This window comes from Impatiens glandulifera, chromosome 2, assembly GCF_907164915.1.
Source record: "Impatiens glandulifera chromosome 2, dImpGla2.1, whole genome shotgun sequence".
Lineage (NCBI taxonomy): Eukaryota > Viridiplantae > Streptophyta > Magnoliopsida > Ericales > Balsaminaceae > Impatiens > Impatiens glandulifera.
The window spans coordinates 62,577,160-62,599,571 of record NC_061863.1 but is presented as its reverse complement, the minus strand read 5'-3'; the positions used below and the strand labels follow the sequence as shown (position 1 = coordinate 62,599,571).

The following is a 22,412-nucleotide window of genomic DNA, read 5'->3' as shown; positions in this document are numbered from 1 at the left end:
GCAACCCCATGACAGGCATATATCTATATGAGAATGTTATATTACACATCTGACCAATGATCTGAACAGCTTAGAATAGAATAGAAACTAACCTTTATACATAATTTCTTTACCCACATGATCCAAAAAAATGAACAGAAAGAACTCTTTGGATGATGGGTTGCAGTTTAGAACTCCAAATCTGTTTTTTTGCTCTTCTTCACAGTAACTCTGCTGACACCAGGAATGAACTTCATTCCAAGCTTAAGCATTGCCTTCCTGCTCTTTTTCTCGCTTCTGCTTTGCTTTAATCTGCTAGTTGCATCAACTTGACCTGCCATCTTCTCAAAATGTTCTCACATTTAGTCAAACATAATCTTCTTCATTACATGTACTTGAAAAACAAATTAGTTAATTGAGTATTCTTTAAATTTTGTGAGGAAATCATTTCTTTTGAATGTCTGACATCTCTCAAACACAGTTCACAGAATATGATAGCATGAAAGCTAATTAACATCAATATTGATTTCATATAGAACCCTAGAGAGCTCAGTCTTAAACAAATGTGTATTTGAACAATAGAGACCGGAATTTGAATCAATCTGTACAATTTATCTTCAACGTCATCTTCATCTTTGTCATCAACATCCTCATCATCGTCATCCTTGTCATCATCATCTTCAATAATAAGTTTCCCAGACTGCATATTACAGAACCATAAGTTCAACACAATGATTATTTTAGCTTGAAATGTGTGACCGAGTTAAGAAATCAAACAACTAGAGTTATGCAGGTACAAGTTTAAAAGGAACTGCAAACATTTGAAAAAAAAAGGTTAAAAACATTAAACTCTGTTTCAATCAAGCAATAATAGATTAAGAAATCAAAAAGATGATGATATTGATACGTACCTGAATTTAAAGGAATTCAACAGTAACATTATCAGAAATCAGAATTAACAATTTCATTAACAGATTCAATACTAACCCCAAATCTAATTGCTAAAGATTCAATACTATCACTCTCTCCCATCACGTAACCCATCGGGTAGTTCCGCAACTCACTCGAACATCCACAAAACAGATTTAACGAAACAATTGATCCAGCTCTAGCCGCCCTAGTATAATTAGGAAGAAAAGCTAAACCCTTGTATGCATCGATCTTAATATCGTGAAGAGATCCTCTGTTTTCCCTAATTGTAAACGTCATATTCGTCAAATAATTATTTAATAACGGAGAACAGGAACAATTCTTACGGATGAAGACGCAATCTCGACCGTTTCATTCGACTGTGATATCGTGTGGAAGCACGTCAAACATGGATTGGAGCAGTTGAAGTGTCTCGTTTGCGTTTGGCTTGAAGGCGAGGAAGAATGAGGCAATGAGCATACTCGAGATGAATCGGAACACAGATAACACAAATCTAGAATTGTAGAATTTGATTGAGATGAATATTTTACATACATAGAAATAGAGATGAGATGAATGGAGAGACTACTCACGAATTGGCTGCTGCAGAGAAGAAAGAACTGATTAGGTTAAAAAATAACAAAAATGAATTTGGGATTGAATTTGGGCTTTTCTACGTATAGAATAATTCTTAATTTTAAAAAATATATAAGTTAATTTTTTTTTAAATATATATAATGTTTAATTATTTTATTTTTAGTTTATATTATTTTTTTACTTTTTATTTAATTAAATTTAAATAATTATTAAATAAAAAATCGATTTTAATAAAAAAAAATTAATAATACTATAAAAATTAAAAAACTATGTTATATAAAAAATAATAATAAAATTTTATGGTTAATAAAATTTTAAGTCAATTTTAATTTAAAAAAAAATAAATTAATAAAATAAAATATTTTTAAAGTTTAAAAGTAAAACATAAAAATATAAAAAATTAGAATACTTAAATTATAAAGTTATTATGAAAGTTTATAAATATATATTAAAAAATAAAGGTGGTTGTATAGGTACAAAGGTTGGGAAAAGTTTTTTTATCTTTTAGTTTTTACCCACGCTTAATATGCGTTGGCATATAAGCGTCGGCAAAAGTCTTTTTTGTTGTAGTGGACCAAGTATTTTTTTTTATGGCCTAGTTTTCGACCAAAAAATTTGACCATAACCTAGTTTATGATCAAGTTTTTTAGCTAGACAATCATCCTACCTATAATTTTGATCATGGCCTAGTTTAGGCTTTTGGATATAATCCAATAAACTGTCCAATCTTAAGTTCTATTTTAATTACAAAACATAAATTGGATGGGGCTTCATCTTTTATTGGATCATATGAAAAAAATTAAGTTTGATGATATTTATTTATTTATTTTATTTCAAAAATTAATTTTATTTAATTTGTATATGTTGCTTTTATTTTTAATTTTAATAATTAATTCTACCGATTATAAGAGATTAATTTAAATTAATTATTCATTTTGATTTCATGCCCATAATTTGTATTCTGATATAATTTGTTGTACACTATATGCATGAATGAAGTTATTGGCCACAATAGTGAACCAATTATTAGTTTGAATCAAAAAGATTTGACACATTAGTGACAGATTTATTAATTATTTGAAAAAAAGAAATATAATTTAATTGGTTAGTTTTCATTCTAATTATATTAATTGAAGTTTTAATTAAAATATCACTTTAATTAAATTGGAGTAAATAAAATCATAAATAAACTAGTTTTGATTAGATTTCTTTTCAATATTCAAAACAAATTGACTAAATATTTGATTTGATTTCTTTCCAATAATAAAAACAAATTGACTTTTAATTATTTAATTGGTTGGTTTTCACTTTAATTAAATTAGATTTGATTGGATTTCTTTTTAAAAATGAAAACAATTTGACTAATTATTTTATATGATTTCTTTCCAATAATAAAAACAAAATTACACTATATATTGTATTGTATGATAATAAATAAAATATATTTTCTTTGTATTTTTTTTGTGTGTTATTGAGTTTAAAGATACATCTTTAAAAAAAAAGAATATGGAGAAGGTTTGTATACATATTACAATCATGTTGTTTTATATTATGATGTCAGGTAACTTTCTCATCCTATATAAATAATTGCTATTTAATATTTATAAATGATTTATATATTATATTATTAGTTATTTATTTATTTTTTATTATGAATCTAGTATTCTAAATATTTATTTTTATTTTAATATGTATTAGGTATTATCACGTTAGAAGCCTCCACTATAATCTTACCACACCGAATTCCCAACAAATGTACAGATGATAGTCATTGTTGGGGTTATTGTGATGATCCATTTGCATATTGTCTCGGTAGATATTGTATATGTAAAGTAATCAAAGATATCTCTCATGAATCTTTACTTAGTCCAATGAGAAGGATTATATCAAAAAATAAGCCAATTGAAAAGTAATCCAATGTTTAGTCAAATAAGACAACATATGTGTGCTGGATGTTGAAGGTGTGAGATTGTGTGAAGGAAGTAATAATGATAGTAAATTATATGAAATCATAGAATTACAACTATAAATATTTCATTTTTATTTACTATTTGTACTCGTTATAAAAATACCCATAATTTACTTTAAGTTTAAATGAGAAGATAAATAAAAGGTAATTGAAATAAAATTCATTGATTTAAAATAATTTCGATTAAAAAAAGCTTATTAGGGATGATAATAGAAATAATAACTTAGAGTAGTTTAATAACTTTAGTTCATACTATTTTTAATATTAATTTGATATATTTTGATTGATTTTATAAGTTTGTGTAATTAATTGATTATATTTTAAAGTTTGAGAGCTTAGATTGATTTTAGAATTATAAATTGGGATAAATATTAAACATTACAAATAAATAAAAACATTTAAAGAATAAACAAATTCTTGATTAATTTAAATAAGGCATATAAATTTAAGACAAAAAATACTTTTATTTTATTTTAATTACCTTTATATCCATGATAAACTCGTTAAAAACTAACAATATTTAAATTTAGAACTTAATTGTATATAAACCAATGATTTATAAACATATTATTTTTGTTATTAAAATGTCAAAATATATACATATGCAGTAGATTTAAACAATCATCAAAAAAACGAATCCGAAAGTCTCCAATATTTAGACTCTAATCCAATAAACGGTTGGCCAATATGCAGTTGTATTTTAATTTGGAAATGAAACTTGCATTAGGCAGGGGCTTCATCTTTTATTGAGCTTTGACAACTTAAAATAAATAAATTAAGTTTTGAGAATTTTTATTTATTAAATTTCAAAAATTAATTTTATTTAATTTGTCCGTTAAATCGTATATATATATAATTGGATATAATTTGTTATATGTTGGGTCTAGTTTTAAGAAAATAATCTGTTAAACCTAAACAAATAATTTTTAATACAACTTTTAATGGATTTAAAAACATTTGGGCTGCCATTTAGCCTCAAATGTCTCGTAACCCACACTCGTTCAGATGGACGGACTATTTCGAAACAGTTTTTTTTAAATGAAAAAATGTTATATTTAATCTGAATATCAAAACCATACATCTCTATGTCAAACAACCCGTCTAATATATTCCCACACTTATATCAATCAAATTCATTCTATTGAATAAAGGGAATATCTATGTTGTTTTGATAATTAAATTATTTTTATTATATATTCATTTTGACCTTGTTATCTTTGGATTTATAAAAAAAAGAGCAATTTTTTAATTAGACTATCATTTTACCGAGAATTTTGATCATGGCCTATAATTCAATAAATTGTCTAATCTTATGTTCTATTTTAATTTGAAATCGAAACCTAAATTGTGCCGGGCTTCATCTTTTATTAGGCTCGGACCATATGAAAAAAATTAAATTTTGATGACTTTTAATTATTTATTTATTTTATTTCAGAAATTTATTTTATTTAATTTGTCTATGTTAATTTTATTTTTAATTTTAATAATTAATTTGATATTTGATTATAACAGATTAATTCAAATTATTTACTTACTTTGATTTGGTTCCCATAATCTGTATTCTAATGACAACTTATCATTAGCTTTTTATTTGATTCTTAGTTACATTAATTTGCTGTCTTAACAAATTGAGTAGTATTCGCATAATAATGCCATCTCTTTAATTACCTTCCTTTCTTTTCTTTTGAAAACACTTTCTCTTTATCTGAAAGCATGCATTGATTCCAGTAAATACTTTTCTTAACCCAATGACCAAATAATATATATACGATATCAACCCAGTTTTACTTGTCTTCCATGTATCAACTCATCCATTTTACTTGTCTCATTTTTCTGGCCATCTTTTAATTCATTACAATTTTTTTATTTTTTTTTAACTTTGTACGTACGTGGGCAGTTAAAGTGTTTAAATTATTAATAAAAATATGGCAATCACACACAATAATGAGTTATCAAATTAGTTATCATCATATATATATATATATATATATATATATAAAATATATATAGTTAACATGTTTTTGATTTATGAAAAAAAAAAGTAAGAGGAATAATGGTTTTTATTTAGAGAGCAAGTTGTCTTTCATTTCATTAGTGATATTTCCTTAATAATGTACACAGAATGTTATTCGATTTTAATAATTTCAAACTCTTTTTATCTTTGATTTGAGATAATCTCAAATCAAAGATAAAAAGAGTTTGAAATTATTAAAATCGAATAACATTCTGTGCATTATTAAGGAAATATCACTAATGAAATGAAAGACTACTTGCTTTCTAAATAAAAACCATTATTCCTTATTTACAAACTTATCTCTAATTTATAAATTATATTTTAACTTCATTCCTCTTCTTATAATTTGATTTAATAAATTTTTGGAACCAATTTAGTTTAATTTTTTTTTTTTTATGAAATAACAAAATTTGAAAAATTTATATATATGTGAGGTGGTTTGATTTAGTATTTTTCTTACTAAAAAATAATATATCATATTTTTTTGTTTAAATAATTTGAAAAAGGAAGTTTCTATTTAGAAATTGGCTTTTGGATATTGGTTTGGTGATGAATGAATCATCATCTATAAATAGCCCTCTCTTCCTCAATACTCTCATCTCTCCTCACACACATACTCTCCTGATTACTTATTGCAGCTCTCGCACCCTCGGTCTCTCCATTTCTCTAACTCTAGGGCTCGATCTCGACTCTCGGGCGCGCTCTCGGATCTCAACATCTTTCTCAGCAAACACACATTTTTGTTAGTAAGTTCTTTCTAATCCGTGAGCACAATAGAGAACTCAAATAAATATAAAAAGCTACAATACTAATATATGATTCTACAAATAAAAAAAATAATTATATACTTTTATTTTTATTTTAAACTTGTAATATTCAATAATTAATTAATTAAATTTTGTTAAAAAAATTAATAATTAATACACTCTGTATTAAATTTTGTTTTAAATTATTTAATATTAGAATCACTTTTAAATAATTAAATTTATAATAAATTAATAATATCACTGTATATAGAATATTAAAGTAAGAAAGTTGAATTATTATTATATATAAAATAAAATTTTAATTATATATTTACATAAATCTATTAGATTTATAATTATAAATATCATATAAAAATCATTCCTAATATAATATAATATGTAATTATATATTATACATTTTTATATTAATAAATATAACACAAAACCTTTCTAATATATAATTTTATATAATAATAATAATTATATATTTTAAATATGACTCTGAATTATTTAAAATAAATGTTATTAGATAATTAATAGTGTGTAATTATATATATATATATATATATATATATATATATATTGATAATATATTATTAGTTATGATTAATCTTCAATTTTTTGTGTTGATAATAACATTTTTATTCAAACTTTAGACTAATTTTTTTTCTCTTGCTTTGTTCAAATTCGGATATATATATTTTTGTTTTTCTTATTAAAGTTATTTTAAATAGATAATCGATGAAGAAGTTTAATGAATACGCCACGATCTCTGAGAGTCCAGTTGTATAATTTTAAACATATAATTATATAATTTTAAACATATAATTATATAGTTCTCTATTGTGCTCACGGATTAGAATTTGTATATTTATGCATGGTTTGTTTTAGAGGGTAAGATGATATATATATTAATTAGAATTCAAATTTCTATAGAGTTCAAGCATATACATTTTCTTTCAAGTTCCATCTCTTTACCATTCTTCATTTAATTTGTAAATTTTGTTTGGTAGAAAGAACTTACTAACAAAAATGTGTGTTTGCTGAATCCCGAAAGTAAGAAAGATGTTGAGATCCGAGAGCGCGCCCGAGAGTCGAGATCGAGCCCTAGAGTTAGAGAAATGGAGAGACCGAGGGTGAGAAAGACCCCCGAGTGTGAGAGAGCTGCAATAAGTAATCAGGAGAGTATGTGTGTGAGGAGAGATGAGAGTATTGAGGAAGAGAGGGCTATTTATAGACGATGATTCATTCATCACCAAACCAATATTCAAAAGCCAATTTCTAAATAGAAACTTCCTTTTTCAAATTATTTAAACAAAAAAATATGATATATTATTTTTTAGTAAGAAAAATACTAAATCAAACCACCTCACATATATATAAATTTTTCAAATTTTGTTATTTCATAAAATAAAAAAATTAAACTAAATTGGTTTCAAAAATTTATTAAATCAAATTATAAGAAGAGGAATGAAGTTAAATATAATTTATAAATTAGAGATAAGTTTGTAAATAAGGAATAATGGTTTTTATTTAGAAAGCAAGTTGTCTTTCATTTCATTAGTGATATTTCCTTAATAATGTACAGAATGTTATTCGATTTTAATAATTTCAAACTCTTTTTATCTTTGAAATATTAAAAGAGTTTGAAATTATTAAAATCGAATAACATTCTGTACATTATTAAGGAAATATCACTAATGAAATGAAAGACAACTTGCTTTCTAAATAAAAACCATTATTTCTCTTACTTTTTCTTTTCATAAATCAAAAACATGTTAACTATATATATTTTATATATATATATATATATATATATATATATATATATGATGATAACTAATTTGATAACTCATTATTGTGTGTGATTGTCATATTTTTATTAATAATTTAAACACTTTAACTGCCCACGTACCTACAAAGTTAAAAAAAAAAACAAAGAAATTTGTAATGAATTAAAAGATGGCCAGAAAAATGAGACAAGTAAAATGGATGAGTTGATACATGGAAGACAAGTAAAACTGGGTTGATATCGTATATATATTATTTGGTCATTGGGTTAAGAAAAGTATTTACTGGAATCAATGCATGCTTTCAGATAAAGAGAAAGTGTTTTCAAAAGAAAAGAAAGGAAGGTAATTAAAGAGATGGCATTATTATGCGAATACTACTCAATTTGTTAAGACAGCAAATTAATGTAACTAAGAATCAAATAAAAAGCTAATGATAAGTTGTCACAGAGGAATGAATGGTTCTTGAAGAGATGGGGCCACCACCAGGGCACGATGGCTTCCGGTAGTAGAGGGGCTGCACCGATGGAAAAAACCGGCAGGTCGGAGGAGGGTAATTGTAAAAAACCGGTGGTCTGGATTGGCAGTGTCTCCATTAATATTCTGGATATATAATCTGTCTCTGTTGTTTCGAGGATTCATTTGCTTTGCTTTGCTTTGCTTTGCTGGACGAAGAAGAATTTGTGACACTCTCAGTATTTTAATTTTAGCTTTCATATCTGCATGCTCTTTCTATTTAATTAAAAGCACATATGGAAATATATAAACTATTGCAATTCATCTATCAGTAAGTAGACAATGTTATGAATATTTCAATTTTGAGTTTGTTGAGTGAGGGGTTTACCCATTTTGAAGTTCAATTTGAATGTGGATCTGTTGAATTGATCATGAGTAAAGTTCATTCAGTCTTTGTTAAGAGGTCTATAAGTAGTAGCAAATGGAACATTTTTTTTTATCAAAGTCACCGAGAAATAGATCGATCATCATTATCATCCAGTTAGGAAGCATGTATATGTGGTTGTCACGATCTTGATCTTGGTCATGATCAGGATCTCAGCACACTGCGTGTTCATAGTGTAGGCCATTTCTACTGCATCTTCTTCCCTTTCTTAGAACTTTGTGAAAAATCTTATATAAAAGTACTTTTGCGAGTTTTAAGTATATAGGAACACATTAAAGAAGACCACAACTAAAAAAAAAAAAAAGTAATGAATCATGTTGTGAGTTGAGACACTTCATTCTTTACAATCTCCTTCCAATGTTTGCAAACCTTCTAGCCACTCCGAATATCACTGCCTTGGTCAAGAGCCCTCGATCAAGACTACAAGCAAGAGCAATGGCCCCACCAAACACCACTAGCTTGGGTATGTTCAAGCTGCTCTCCCCTTTCTTCATATTCTTCTCATCACCACCACCAGAGCCAAAGCCCATCATTTCCAACTCTGTCTCCTCCGATCTTTCAGAAGCAGCAGCACATTCGGCTGATTTCAAGTATTCCGGATTCGCTTTCGAGTTAATCTGAGCCATGAATGCAGATCGCGACAGTGGCGGCCCAGTAGCTTTATACTTCTGATAAGCACGCAAACCTCGTTCAATCTTCCCTACGGCTCCCCACATTCCCTGCCTTATACCGAATTTTGCAATCTCCCATGGAATTCCCATGTCTTCATGATGGAAAAGCACCACTTCGCATGCCGTAAGTTCTCCATTCCCTTTCTTCGATGCAGCTGATTTTCACAACATTTCAGCCATCAAGTTTCATCACAATGGAAAAAACAAAACATGGAGATTTATTTATTTACCTACCTGGTTTTATTGACCAACTCGAGTAATAGAGGTCCACACGTCTTGGCTTGTCCCTCCTTGGGATTGAGGAGCACGGAACGCTCTAAGATACACATTTATTTATAACGGTCAACCTCAGAAACAAACGATTGTTCATTTATAGAAAATAAATAGATTTGTAACAAGAAACAACCTTTGTCACGCAAAAATATGATCTTCCAGATTCCCAAATCCGGCGGCCAATGATGTATTCTCTGTTGCTACAAAAAAAGGGGAACTGGTGGTACCAAAAGAAGAATGTTAAAGGAAAAGACGAACCACCTCCCCTCTCAATTAAAAGTGAAACCATAGCTGCTGCTCACCTTGCGAACCCAATGTACCACCATGGTTCCTGTAGTTGGGCATTCTTCGATGGTAGAAGCGTGTAAAAGCATGTCATCCCATTCCAAACGGAACTCATCATCCCAGAAGAAGTCTCTAAGCAACTCGGGGGTAGCGTCCTCGTACACAGTTCGACTACAATATTGAGGAGGTCCAACCTATTGAAAACCAAACAACAGTCAGACCAAGTCTAGAAAAAATTCTGAAACGACTAATAAGGAGAAGAACAAGACCTCCCGATCTCTTTGCCATGCTTGATAGGTCATATTAGGCGTAGAACGATCCATCATGTGTTTCCACGACGGTCCTCCGTCACTCCTCTCCACAAGACGGCACAAGTGCTCTAAATCTTCATCTGTCACAGGAAGGGGCTCTTCTTCCTTCTTCTCTTGCGATGAACTAGTCAAGAAAACATTACAAAATTATCCTCATAAAGTTATCAAAAAAAACCATAAGTTGTTTCTTTCTTTCTTTCTTTTTCTAACCAGGCTTATATTCCCTTGAGCACCCAAACACAACATCAGCCCACTTAAACCAATGTTTTCTCTTTATTGAGAATTGATCATGAGGACCTCCCTCTTAGGTCAATATCTATTCCATGAACCTAAAGTTGTGCCTAACAGACATTCAAGCCTCATAAGCTAGCCAGTCAATAACAACAAGAAGAATAGTATGTGCTTACTACACTAGTAAAGGGCTAATGAGTTATATAACCTATCTCTATCTATAACACAGAGGTGTGGACTTGCAGGTTAAAGGGATTATTACATTACAATTGATATCATGAACAAAGTGATAGATAGGATTGGGGGAAAGTGTGGCAACTAGAAAAGAAATAGGATTACCTTCTTCAAACTCCTTTAGAAAGGGAAATTTAATGCAATAATCATCTATTCTCCATGAATTCTTTCAATATATCCATTATAATAAACATTTAACAGTTTCAATCTGCTCGAAATATTAATTGTAAGTATCAAAACAGAGATATTCCCTTTATTCAATAGAAATTGATGCATATACATAAATAATAGTTTTTCAAATGACAAAAGGGAAGGTTCATTTTCATGTTGAATGAATTAAGTCAAGTTATCTAAATTAACTATAAAGAATCCGATGGGGGTGAATGAACAATAATCATCTATGTTGAAGCAAAAAAGGTGTACCTGCACACTTCGTTTTCGATAGACAAGCAAGAAGCACGATCCTTCTTCGATAAATCATCGGAAGGAGGTAAGGGAGTGAGTTTGTCGTCGACGTTGTTGTTGTTGTTGTTGTCGGACGTGGAATCTAACGTTGCCCATCTGGGTTTCCAAACCCATCCGAGCAAAAGTCCGATAAGGAATGCAATCGAAACGGGAAGGAAAAAGAAAAGTATCTCTAAAAGTGATGGTCCTGCCATGGCAGGTGCTTGAAGAGGACTCTCAGCAGCAGCGCGATAAGGAATAGATAAGATAGAAAGAGGGAGAATTGAATTCAACTGAAGGTAAGGTAGAAGAAGGAAAAGGAAAAGGAAAGGTCCGTCCGTCCTTCCCCTAAGCTAAATAGAGCGGAGATTTAGAAGAAAGAGAAGACGACAAAGGAGTGAGCACCTTGAGATAAGGATGATGTGGATACGAAGGGGGCGAATTCTGATCCTTATTTCAAAACAATCCTTTCACTCTATCAATATATCTATCGTCTACATTTGTCACCACTAGGAGAAATATAGATGCCCTAGTAAACTTATCACCGCCATTCTCGTGGATGATTGGGTGCCTTCAGATTCAACTAGCCTAATACGGTCTCATCAACACTGTTTATCATCATCCATCCCACCGTTTAAATAAGCCCCTCAAACTATTCTTATTTTAATATCTGCCCCTCATACCAAACCAAACCAAATGTATTTTATTAGTTTCAATAGAAATCCAACATTCAATCATCATAGTCATAGTCGTCCTATGTAATCATAGTTTAATGGTAGATTAATAATAATTATTTATTAATATTTATAAAAAAAAACACTAAACATTAGTTAAAAATAAACCTTTTTTTATTTTTTTAATGAGTGTCCTAGTCCATGAATTTGTTCCGAAACTCTGGTGAGAACTCCGGTGGAGACCGTCGGAGAGTTAATGGTTTTTCGAATACATACAAGCTCTAAATAATACGAGCTCTAAATAATTTATTGAATAATCGGTTTTGAAATAAATAAGTTTGTCCAATTTTGTAGACATTTTTTTTTTGAAAAATGTCATTTATATTATAAAAAAAATCTTTTAAATATAACAGGATGTTTGACATGAACAAAATAAAAAATAATAATAATAAAACAATTATAATAAAATAATTTCTCTAAAAATATAATTTTAATATAATATAATATAATATAATAGTGTGATTAAGACAAATCAATACTAATTATTATTAACCCTAATTAAACTACAGTTTTGACCATTGAATAAATGTTTCCAATTATTTTATTATTACCAACCAACTAACCTTCTTTAAATGTGTCCCGTCTGGTCCGGTCCATCCGGTCCGATTCGGTGAGACCTCTATTCTTATTTGCCACTCAGCAATGCGCACTCCCTGCGTACATTAGCATTCGTAATATTATTAATAAAATTTTCTGTGTCTGAATAGGGCGCCGTCTTCTACCTCTGTCCAAGTCCCAGCCACCAGTAGTAGTTCGTTCTCTCTCTCTCTCTCTTTCTCTCCGACGACTCAATCAACGATCCTTTCCTCTTCTCTACTGCCCTGTTCATCTCTTCATTCACTTCACCTCATCATCTGAAAACACAATGCTCTGTTCTGTACCCGCCGGTAAATCCAGTTCTAAATGGCTCGATCGTCTCCGATCAGCCAAAGGATTCCCTGTCGGCAATGAGCTCGATCTCGAGCAATTCCTTGCTCGCCGCGTCGATGAACCCTCCAAATCTTCCGATATTAAACCCTCCTCCGATGCTAGCATTGCCTCCAAATTGAATTCCAACACTGGGACAGAGGAAACTCGTCGAGGAGACGGGGAGTGGATGGGACTAATTACTAATGTTCTATCTGAGTTCTTTTACATGGGAGATCCTGTCAATTTCTCTAGAATTGGAGGCAAAAAGGGTTCGCGTAAACAACAAAACCCTAAATTCTGCGTTGTTTCTGCTCCCCTCAATGTTCAAAATGCGAATTTCTATAACCGTAGAGATGCACTGGCTTCACCGTTGATTCCTTCCAGTGGAGGAGACAACAGTTGTACGGAAGCCAAGGAGGAATTGAGAGCTCCGTCAAAAATGGCCAAAGCAAAGAAACCTGCTGCCACATGTTTAGCGGATGATGTCGAAGATGACAAGCATCAATTCAATCCCTCCGGATTCTCTCGTACTGATGTGACTGTAATTGACACCAGCATCCCATCTTGGAAGTTTGAAAAATTGTTGTTCAAAAGGAAGAATGTGTGGAAGGTTAGAGACAAAAAAGGTAAATCAGCAAGCGTTATAGGAAAGAAGAGGGAAGCAAAATCATCGGATGAACCTCATCATGTTAGTGAAAAGAAGCTGAAGCTATGCAGTTCACCCAAAGTATGTTTTGCATCCTCCTCCTCTTCTTGTGTATAATTTTCAAATTGAATACATTTGGGTATTTTCGTCTTGTTGTTGGTTTACAAGTAAAGCTCCAACATTTTCAATTTATCCCATATCATGTTTATGAAAGCTGATAAATCTATGTCATTTGGTAGGGTATAGAGATGATAGTGTGTTGTAAGATTGTTACCAAGAAAATCATTTGTGAGCCCCATTTGGAAACACTTTGAACTCTAGATCCAGATATGGTAGAGAAACTGCATGTGTAAGCTTAGAAGCATTATTATGTTTCCAAGTTTGATCCAATCTGAATTAGAAATTGTGTTTTTAATGAACTGAATAATGTGATTTAGATAGTCTTTGCAGTTTAGGGTTTGTTGGTTATCTATGCAACCTATTGTGGGGATGTTCTCTTCAATCCTAAGCCTTCTTATTGTGTGATCTACTACCATACATACATATATATTAGGTGCATCATCCTGGGACTAGTAAAGTTGACAAAGATTATGGAGAGACTTCACCTGCTTGTCAAGGATCTAAAAAGAGGCAAGCCAACTTGTCTCATGTCATTCAATGTTTGCCTGAGTTTTTTTGCTTTGTTTGGTTTTTCAATCCTTGGTTATGTGTGGGTGGTTTGCAGATTAGTGGGGAAAGCAAAGGAAGGCGGATCATCATCTGTTGTCCTGATAAAAGAAATTCCTCCTTGCAACAGAAAGGGACAAACATCATCCATAAGAGTAGTATGAATGAATGTTGTTCATTGTCCCTGACCATAAGCAAGCAGTTAATTTTGTTGGATAATAACATGCTCCTGCTGCTGACCTGTGGAACTGTCCATACATGCTTTGTATCCCTTATGTCTTCAAGATCTCAGAATTAGATTGTCTTTAAATTGATTAATGATTTATTTTTATTATTATTCAGAATCTTTTTGTATGAATTGTTCTTCAAGTAAATAGTATCTGGCAAATCCATGGTTTATTTGACTCTGATGAACTGGCCTTTATCTTTATCCGTTGTCCTAAGTGAATTGGCTTTGGTGGGTTCATGTTCATCCCTATTTGAAAACACTTGCTAATTTCTTTAGATGATGAGCAATCTGACATAAATGGTAATTTCAAATGAGATGGGTCACCATGAACCAACCCCTTTTGAGCTTCAATTCACACAATGAGAGATAAAGATAGAGAAGAGAATAAGCTGAAATAACTGGTGCTTGTCATTATCAGAGGATTAGTAAGCAACAAACAAAAGAGGATTGGCCATCTATATATGGCTAACATGTGATGTTACAATATAATTTGGTACAGGTTGGAGGAGGAGAGGTCTACAAAAAACAGAACCAGAAGCAGGAAGAAGACCTGTCTCTATCTATATGTTCTTTAATGGTCAAGTAGAACGGCTGGCATCCTGTTGGCCATTTTTAGGTATGATGAGTCCATAACCTCCAGCTTTCCTTTTGTATATGATATTGATTTCACCACTTCCTTCATTTTTGTATACATAAAAATCATGATTAACGTTTTCCAGCTGCTCCATTGCTTCACTCACACTCAATGGTGTCATTTCAAAGTATTTGGTTCGAACAATCTGCAGGATCACCACAAATCAATCGTCTTTCAACCCAATCAATCAAATCAAACAAGCAAACAAACAAACAAACCTGATTGATGAAATATTCCTCTCCTTCTGCTTCTAGTACTTGTTCATCTTCGTCAGTACTCGTAGTAGATACAACAGTTGAATCATCCTCCACCATTAACAATAACGATGCTTCAGGATCCCTTGTTTTCAATCTATCATAACCCTTCATATGACGACCATGATCAGAATCCTTCTCCTTAATCTTCCTCAGTTTCCTTTGAATGATGGAAGAAACCAAATCAATACTTCCATAGAGCGACTCTGCATCTTCCTCTGCTCGAACAACTCCATGTTTCTTACTGAACAGAGTCACCTAATTAAATCATCATCATCATCATCCATATTATCATTGTAAATTCAAAATAATGATAAGAGCAATAGTAATTTCATTCTGAGGGTACATGCATACTACAACATACCTCGCATCTACTCAATTTAGGACCTTTTCCGAATTCCCCACCTCTAAGAGACAATCTAACATCAACTTCTCTAACTAGATGGCTATGTTTCTGAACTGCTTTTCCAATCTTGTCTTCAACATGTTTCTTCACACCGTCTGTGACCTGCCATTCACAAAACAATATATATTAAATTCCATGGATGAACTATGAAGTCCAGTCTAATCCTGATAATAATAATCAAGACCTCTAAGTTTTTGCCTTGGAGTATTAGTTTGACAGAGGAAAGAGGTCCATCCCAAGACATCATCCTGATAACAAACAAATGATTGTTTTTCTTCTTCCTCATAGGAGATGCTGTCGCTGCAGCGGCGGCTCGAAGGGTCGAGAAAGATGGAGAGAGGAAATCTGCCCGTTGAGACAATAGTGCTGGTAGTTGATGTCTCTGCTGACTGTGACAGTGGAAAGGTGTCCGGACTGTTGTCGGAGATATCAAAGACGCCATTTTTGTTTTTGCTTTGTTTTGATTCTTGAGATAAGGCAACAGGAGATGATCGATTTGGAGGTTTGATTGAAGGAAGAGAGTGGTTCAGTGAAAAGAAGATGGTAGAATGTTGTGATGACAGGTCACAAGTATGATGAAGGAAGTGAAGAAGGGAGAGAGGATGAAGAAAGAAATGGGTCGTGGTCAGTTTTTGGTCCCCCACCCCCACAAAGGGAAAAGATAGGGATCCACGTTGAAATGGATAAGGGTTACAATTAATCTCATGACTCATAACAAATATTTGGACCATCCCTAAAATCTATTATATCAATCTGTCTGTGTCTGTACTCTGTAAGGTCGGTTGACTTGAATGGTCAAGTTTGTATGGCCTGCACTTGAAATTTGGGTAGGGTGGTCGGTTGAACATAACATAGCATAGATGATTAGTTTGTAAAATCTTTGGGTTATGGGCAATGTTAATCCAAAAGTGAACTTAGTAGAAGAAGAATATAGATTCATTTCAGGACAAAATGAAGAGATCAGGACATCTTAGTGCCCCCAAAAGGAGGAAAAATAAATTATTTATTTGTCATGGCAAAATGAGAATTGGACACTGCTCAATGGGTTTCTCCCAAAAGTAAATAAAAGAGGGTCATCTATAGGATAAACAACTAAGCCCATGGGCTAGGGGGAAATCCATAAGACAGCCCAAACAAAATCTAAAACCCACTAAAAAACAACTATTAGTTTTTTTTTTAGTAAAGTATTATATATATAATAGATCTGGGGGCCCAAAATTCAGGGACGCTCCTACTTGATGTAATATAGAACGAAGACTATTGAATCTGTTAAATTTTGAATTTATTTATTTTTATCGTTTTAAGTTACTATTATTGTAAGATTTATGAACAGTTATTTTGTATTTTGGAGGACCTTTAAAAAGCAAACATAATGATAGCAAGAGCAAGACTAGTAGTCTGAATTTACATTTTTTTAAACAATGATTGCAACAAGTTGTGCTTATCTACCACTCATTTTGAGATTAACACACTTCCTCAATTAAATAAAAATAAAATAAGAGAGAACTTAATTCATAACTATACAAACCTTATTTTATATAAATAAATTACTCTTATTATTATTTTATAATAATGTTTAGCACACTAACCCCTATTATATAATGAGTAATACATATGTTGGGGAAATTAGGTAAAAAATTATTTTTTGTTAGAATTTTTGTTATGACATATCAATTTTACAAAACCTTCGTATCTTCACTCTATCAATGAAAATGAATGGAAGGCTATAATTATTTTTAAGTACAAATTAATCTTTTTCTAAAAAAAGTAAATAAAATTTAAACCAAAGAACATGCTGCCAACTGTTTTTTTTTTTAAAAGTACTATGCTTGTTTGATATAAATTGTTTTAATTAAATTAAATTATTTGAATAATACAAAATTTATTAAAATAATATACTAAAAATACCTTTAATTTTGTTTTAATAACTTTAAATATATTAGGAGATGAGTGAGATTGATTATATACTTTCAAACGGGAAATTCAATGAAATGATCTTAAAGATCAGATTATTTGGACAATGCATAAAATAAATGTGACGGTGACACTTTTTTTTTTTTTGGGACGAAAATATTCTCGTTACGAAACGCAACCTCCGGTTGCGTCACGCAAACGCAACCGAATACCGTGTAAAAAGTCTACAATCGCTAGACGAAAAAAAACTCCGTCTCGCGATTGTCGGTTGAGTCTCGCAAATGCAGGTTGCGTTTCGCGAATGCCGGTTGCGTCTCGCAAATTCTGGTTGCGTCTCGCGATTGAGGACGTCTCGCGACAGGAACAAAATCGTCAAAAAAAAAAAATAAAAATAAATAAATAAATATCACCAGCAACTTTTTATTTCAAGTTGAAGTTAAAAACTCAAATAAGTGAATTATAAGTGTCATTTAGTCAAATTTCACTTCAAACTTCAATCAAATAATTTACTTTATAATAAAATAATTAAATAAAACATTAATCTATTATTAAATCCAAAAATATCTCAAGTGGCCACCATATAAGATCTAAAGAAAATATCTTGGGCCCACCCCCAATGAGGAGAAGCCACACAAATAAATATCTAGAGAAAGAAAAAAGAAGTGCTTTTTCAACACATAAAATCTATGACGTGGATTTATTTATTTCGTGAATTATTTAAATAAATATCTTTAAAATTATAATTTATTGATAATAGCTCAACTAACCCGTAAATCATCACCGTCTATTATTTTCATCTGAATCGTTAAAGTTGTTAAGTGACGCATTCAGATATTTCTAGAGAGAGAAGACGAGACAAGTGGCGATTCTTCTATATTCTCTTTCTTCATTCAGGAAGGTGTAAATTTACAGAAGAAAGAGAAAACGGAAGAGATGACAATTGAGGCGGAGGAAGAAGATACAGGGAATAAAGTTGATGCTTCCACTTCTATGATGCGTTGGGAAAGGTTTCTTCCTCGTATGGTTCTTAGAGTATTGCTGGTTGAAGCCGATGATTCGACTAGGCATATTATCGCGGCTCTTCTCAGGAAATGCAGTTACAAAGGTTACATGAACTTTACATTTCGTCTTTCAAATTGTCTAGTAAGCTTTAGTCGACGCTGATCATATTTGACCTAGTTGTTGTCAAATTGTTCCTGATTTACGTTTAGTTTCATAGTACTGTTGTAGGCCAAGTGTTTATTTGCTTTACTTGTCTGTTAACCACGAACAGAGGATACTAGGCATATTAGTATGGACTAAAATGCTTTGATGATTCAGTTTGGATTAAAATGCTAATTTGTACAGCTTGTGTATATCTAATATGGATTGAAATGCTAAATTTATATTTGTCAAGTTCATAGTGATCTCTCATTTCATTTATAGAACTTTGGATCAAAATGCTTAAGAATCATCATCATTTTGGAATGGAAGTGGTGCATTTTCATATTCAAGTTTTGCTTGTTCTTTTATGGATTGATTGGATGATAATCCTGAAGTTAGAATGTAAACTACCTAATTGCTTGTCCTGATGATTTTTTTTTTTTTCTAGCCTTGTTATAGCTCATTTAGACTTGTTAGTTGTTACTAACTCTGTGTTCTTCACCTGTGGCATTCTCTCATTTCTTACACGTTATTCCGAACTAGTTGAATTAAACAGTGATGTCCTTTCTTTTGAGCAGTTGCTGCAGTTGCTGATGGACTTAAGGCATGGGAGTTACTGAAGGGAAAACCTAAGAACATAGACCTTATATTGACAGAAGTTGATTTGCCGTCTATATCTGGATTTGCCCTCCTTACTCTCATTACAGAGCATGAAATATGCAAAAAAATTCCTGTCATAAGTAAGAACCCCAACTTCTTTGACTCAAATTCCTTTTCCTGTGAAATGAAATGCACATCTATCTAACCTACATTTCCTATGATCGGTCTAGTGATGTCATCGCAAGATTCAGTCACCATGGTTTACAAGTGCATGTTGAGAGGTTCTGCTGACTTTCTTGTCAAACCTGTACGGAAGAATGAGCTGAAGAACTTGTGGCAACATGTTTGGAGGAGACAGTCAGTATGTCATTATTATTATTATTGCACATATCTGTGACTTGTTGCATTTTTTAATTTTCCAGTATCTGACTTTCTTTTGTTTTATGGCATCAGTCAATTGGCATTGGACGCAGTCCTCTCAATGAGAGTGTGACGCAACAAAAGCTAGAAGCTACAGCTGAAAATGACTATGCTACCAATCCTTCAAGTGGATTTATTGCTTCCATTCAGAGAAATAGAGAGCGGATTGATAAAGGAAGTGATGCCCAGGTAGCTTTCATTTTTTTATGGAAACCGAATTGTAACCTTTTCATCCATGTTTGGTTGGTTGGTAACAACTGAAGATCGTTTCATTTGAATAGAGCTCATGTAGAAAACCAGAAATGGAAGGCGACGGTGATGCCTGCCATGAAGAAAGTCTTGATGAACCACCCTTAAAGTCTCTCATGCCAAAAAAGAAGTTACAAACTGACATTGATCATGAAGAAGCCAAATTAGTGGCATTGGAAAAAGATGATGAAGGGGATGAGAAAAGCCTAAGTGGGGTTCCAAACATGAATAGTGAATTAGCCTGTGCTGTTACCACGAATCCCATGGTTATCAATGCTTCTTCAACAGAAGCCATTGGTTTAATTGGAGCATTTGACCATATTTCAAACAGCGGTTACAGAAACTGCTCTTCAAATAGTTACACAAATAAAGTAGAACTGAATCTTTCCTTGCGAAGTAGATCATCATATCCTGATGAAAACTACATACTAAAGCAGTCGACTGTCTCGGCCTTCTCAAGGTTAGTGATGATTATATCGGGTCTATTTGAAAACCCCTTTCATCCATTTGGAATCAGAACGATCCAGATCTAGAGTTGAAGTTTGAGCATGCCAAATGTAATGATTTGATCCTATATATATATAATATACAGGTATGTCAGCAGCAAGACACTTGAGCCTTCTTCACAGTCAGTGTTAGCTAATAATCAGAGTCGATCACCACCATCACCACCCAAGGATCATGGAACTGCTGATGATTCTGAGAAACAAACCTCAAATCACATTCAAGACTGCAATAATAATATTACAACTGCATTGGGCAGTGGTCTATCTAGACAAGTTGAGATATCCTTTCCGAGGCCTCAACAGTTGAGATATCTTTCTGTTCCAGTTCCGGTGAGAGGTATGGGGCTTCCAGTCATGCCTCCAATATACTATGCACAATCTGGCAGCAATTCAATGCTGCAGAGTCTAGGCTCAGTTTGTAGTAGTCAAGAGGCATCATTCTTTATGCAACGATCCAACATTAACATTGATTCAAGAAACTGTAGAGACTTTTCCCTTCTTATGAACCAACAACGACAACAAGCAGCAAACAACAATTCGGGAAATAAAAGTGGGAGTTTTGGTAATAATGGCACAATGAGCAGTATTAACTATATGAGTAAAAATGTTGAAGGTGGTGGTCATACTCATACTCATAGCCATAGCCATAGCCACAGGCTAGTGTTAGTAAGTGCTGGTCAGAGTGAGAATGAAGAAAGTTTTCTGATTCAAAACAGAGACAACAACCAATATGGATCTGGATCTGGTGCTGGTTCTGATAAGAGAGAAGCAGCATTAAAAAAAATTTCGTTTAAAACGAAAAGAAAGATGCTTTGAGAAGAAGGTAAAGAATTGATTATTATTATTGTTTGCCCCTTTGTAAATTCATGGTTTAATAATGTGTGTACCTAATATACAGAGGTACGCTATGAAAGTAGGAAAAAACTGGCAGAGGAACGTCCTAGGGTGAAAGGACAATTTGTTCGTCAAGCAAGTGGCTAATGATATATAATTCCAAATGGTTAGTCCGCATTGTTATTAACTTGATCCTCCTCCTTGCACAAGAATACAAGAAGAAATGAAACAAACAGATGCAAACGAACAAGTAGTAGAAGTTGGACACAAAAGAACAAAACAGAACATGGGCCTAAAGCAACCTCCAAAAGCTTCATTTCAAATTTACAACACACAATTTCACAGGCTATGGGCGAGAAGAGAGAGTTCTCGCTATCATCATTATTGGTGGGGTCGTCTTCTTTCTTCAGCTCCAATAAGATTCGATGCCAATGGAATCGAATTCGAATCGAAATTCTCGAGGAGATTCAGGTAATTATATTTACATGTTCAGTATCTGTTCTGAACACACACAATGTAAATAATGTATTTGTCATTTTAACTCATGTTTTTACAATCTTTCATATTATTAATATAAGTATGGTTTTCCTTAGATAAATAAAAAGCCTAAGGTTCAACATAAATTTTAAAAAGTGAAATGATTGACCATCGGGTACTATTAACATGATTTTTCATTCAATTTCGGCCCTTTATTGATCATCTACATTTACTTGTTATTTATCTAATTTTCAAATTTACTTTGTTGTAGTTAATTAATTTATAAAATAGAGTTTTGAAAATGATTATTGAAAGAAACTAAAAGGCTAGAAGTTTTAATTGTGATTTATTTCATTTGAATGAATTAAATAAGTTAAAGGTGAGCAAATAAATAGAGTTAACTCATTTTCATACGCAACCAATGATACATGAATTAA

General features: G+C 31.9%; 5 protein-coding genes across 5 annotated transcripts; 2 read left to right on the top strand and 3 right to left on the bottom strand.

Moving 5' to 3' along the window:
* Window positions 1-167: 167 nt before the first annotated feature.
* Window positions 168-1,501, bottom strand: LOC124925157 (nascent polypeptide-associated complex subunit alpha-like protein 5). The gene is made up of 4 exons (XM_047465128.1): window positions 1,236-1,501; window positions 967-1,171; window positions 566-679; window positions 168-320 (listed from the first exon to the last, which is right to left on the bottom strand). The coding sequence occupies exons 1-4, from the start codon at window positions 1,262-1,264 to the stop codon at window positions 168-170; spliced, it is 501 nt and encodes a 166-aa protein (XP_047321084.1). The 5' UTR covers window positions 1,265-1,501.
* Window positions 1,502-9,117: 7,616 nt separating this feature from the next.
* On the bottom strand, window positions 9,118-11,569 carry LOC124925156. Its single transcript, XM_047465127.1, has 6 exons — window positions 11,334-11,569; window positions 10,404-10,587; window positions 10,152-10,328; window positions 9,983-10,066; window positions 9,811-9,892; window positions 9,118-9,731 (listed from the first exon to the last, which is right to left on the bottom strand). The coding sequence occupies exons 1-6, from the start codon at window positions 11,567-11,569 to the stop codon at window positions 9,247-9,249; spliced, it is 1,248 nt and encodes a 415-aa protein (XP_047321083.1). The 3' UTR covers window positions 9,118-9,246.
* Window positions 11,570-12,789: 1,220 nt separating this feature from the next.
* Window positions 12,790-14,713, top strand: LOC124925584. Its single transcript, XM_047465626.1, has 3 exons — window positions 12,790-13,724; window positions 14,197-14,273; window positions 14,368-14,713. The coding sequence occupies exons 1-3, from the start codon at window positions 12,954-12,956 to the stop codon at window positions 14,471-14,473; spliced, it is 954 nt and encodes a 317-aa protein (XP_047321582.1). The 5' UTR covers window positions 12,790-12,953; the 3' UTR covers window positions 14,474-14,713.
* A 215-nt stretch (window positions 14,714-14,928) lies between these two features.
* Window positions 14,929-16,426, bottom strand: LOC124925583 (ribosome-binding factor PSRP1, chloroplastic). The gene is made up of 4 exons (XM_047465625.1): window positions 16,017-16,426; window positions 15,791-15,934; window positions 15,391-15,684; window positions 14,929-15,317 (listed from the first exon to the last, which is right to left on the bottom strand). The coding sequence occupies exons 1-4, from the start codon at window positions 16,272-16,274 to the stop codon at window positions 15,117-15,119; spliced, it is 897 nt and encodes a 298-aa protein (XP_047321581.1). The 5' UTR covers window positions 16,275-16,426; the 3' UTR covers window positions 14,929-15,116.
* A 2,199-nt stretch (window positions 16,427-18,625) lies between these two features.
* On the top strand, window positions 18,626-22,089 carry LOC124926035 (two-component response regulator-like APRR3). The gene is given in 8 exon segments (XM_047466193.1): window positions 18,626-18,851; window positions 19,468-19,629; window positions 19,720-19,850; window positions 19,943-20,098; window positions 20,191-20,618; window positions 20,751-21,441; window positions 21,443-21,487; window positions 21,565-22,089. Coding segments are annotated over 8 exon segments (1,866 nt in total). The 5' UTR covers window positions 18,626-18,679; the 3' UTR covers window positions 21,646-22,089.
* Window positions 22,090-22,412: the final 323 nt, after the last annotated feature.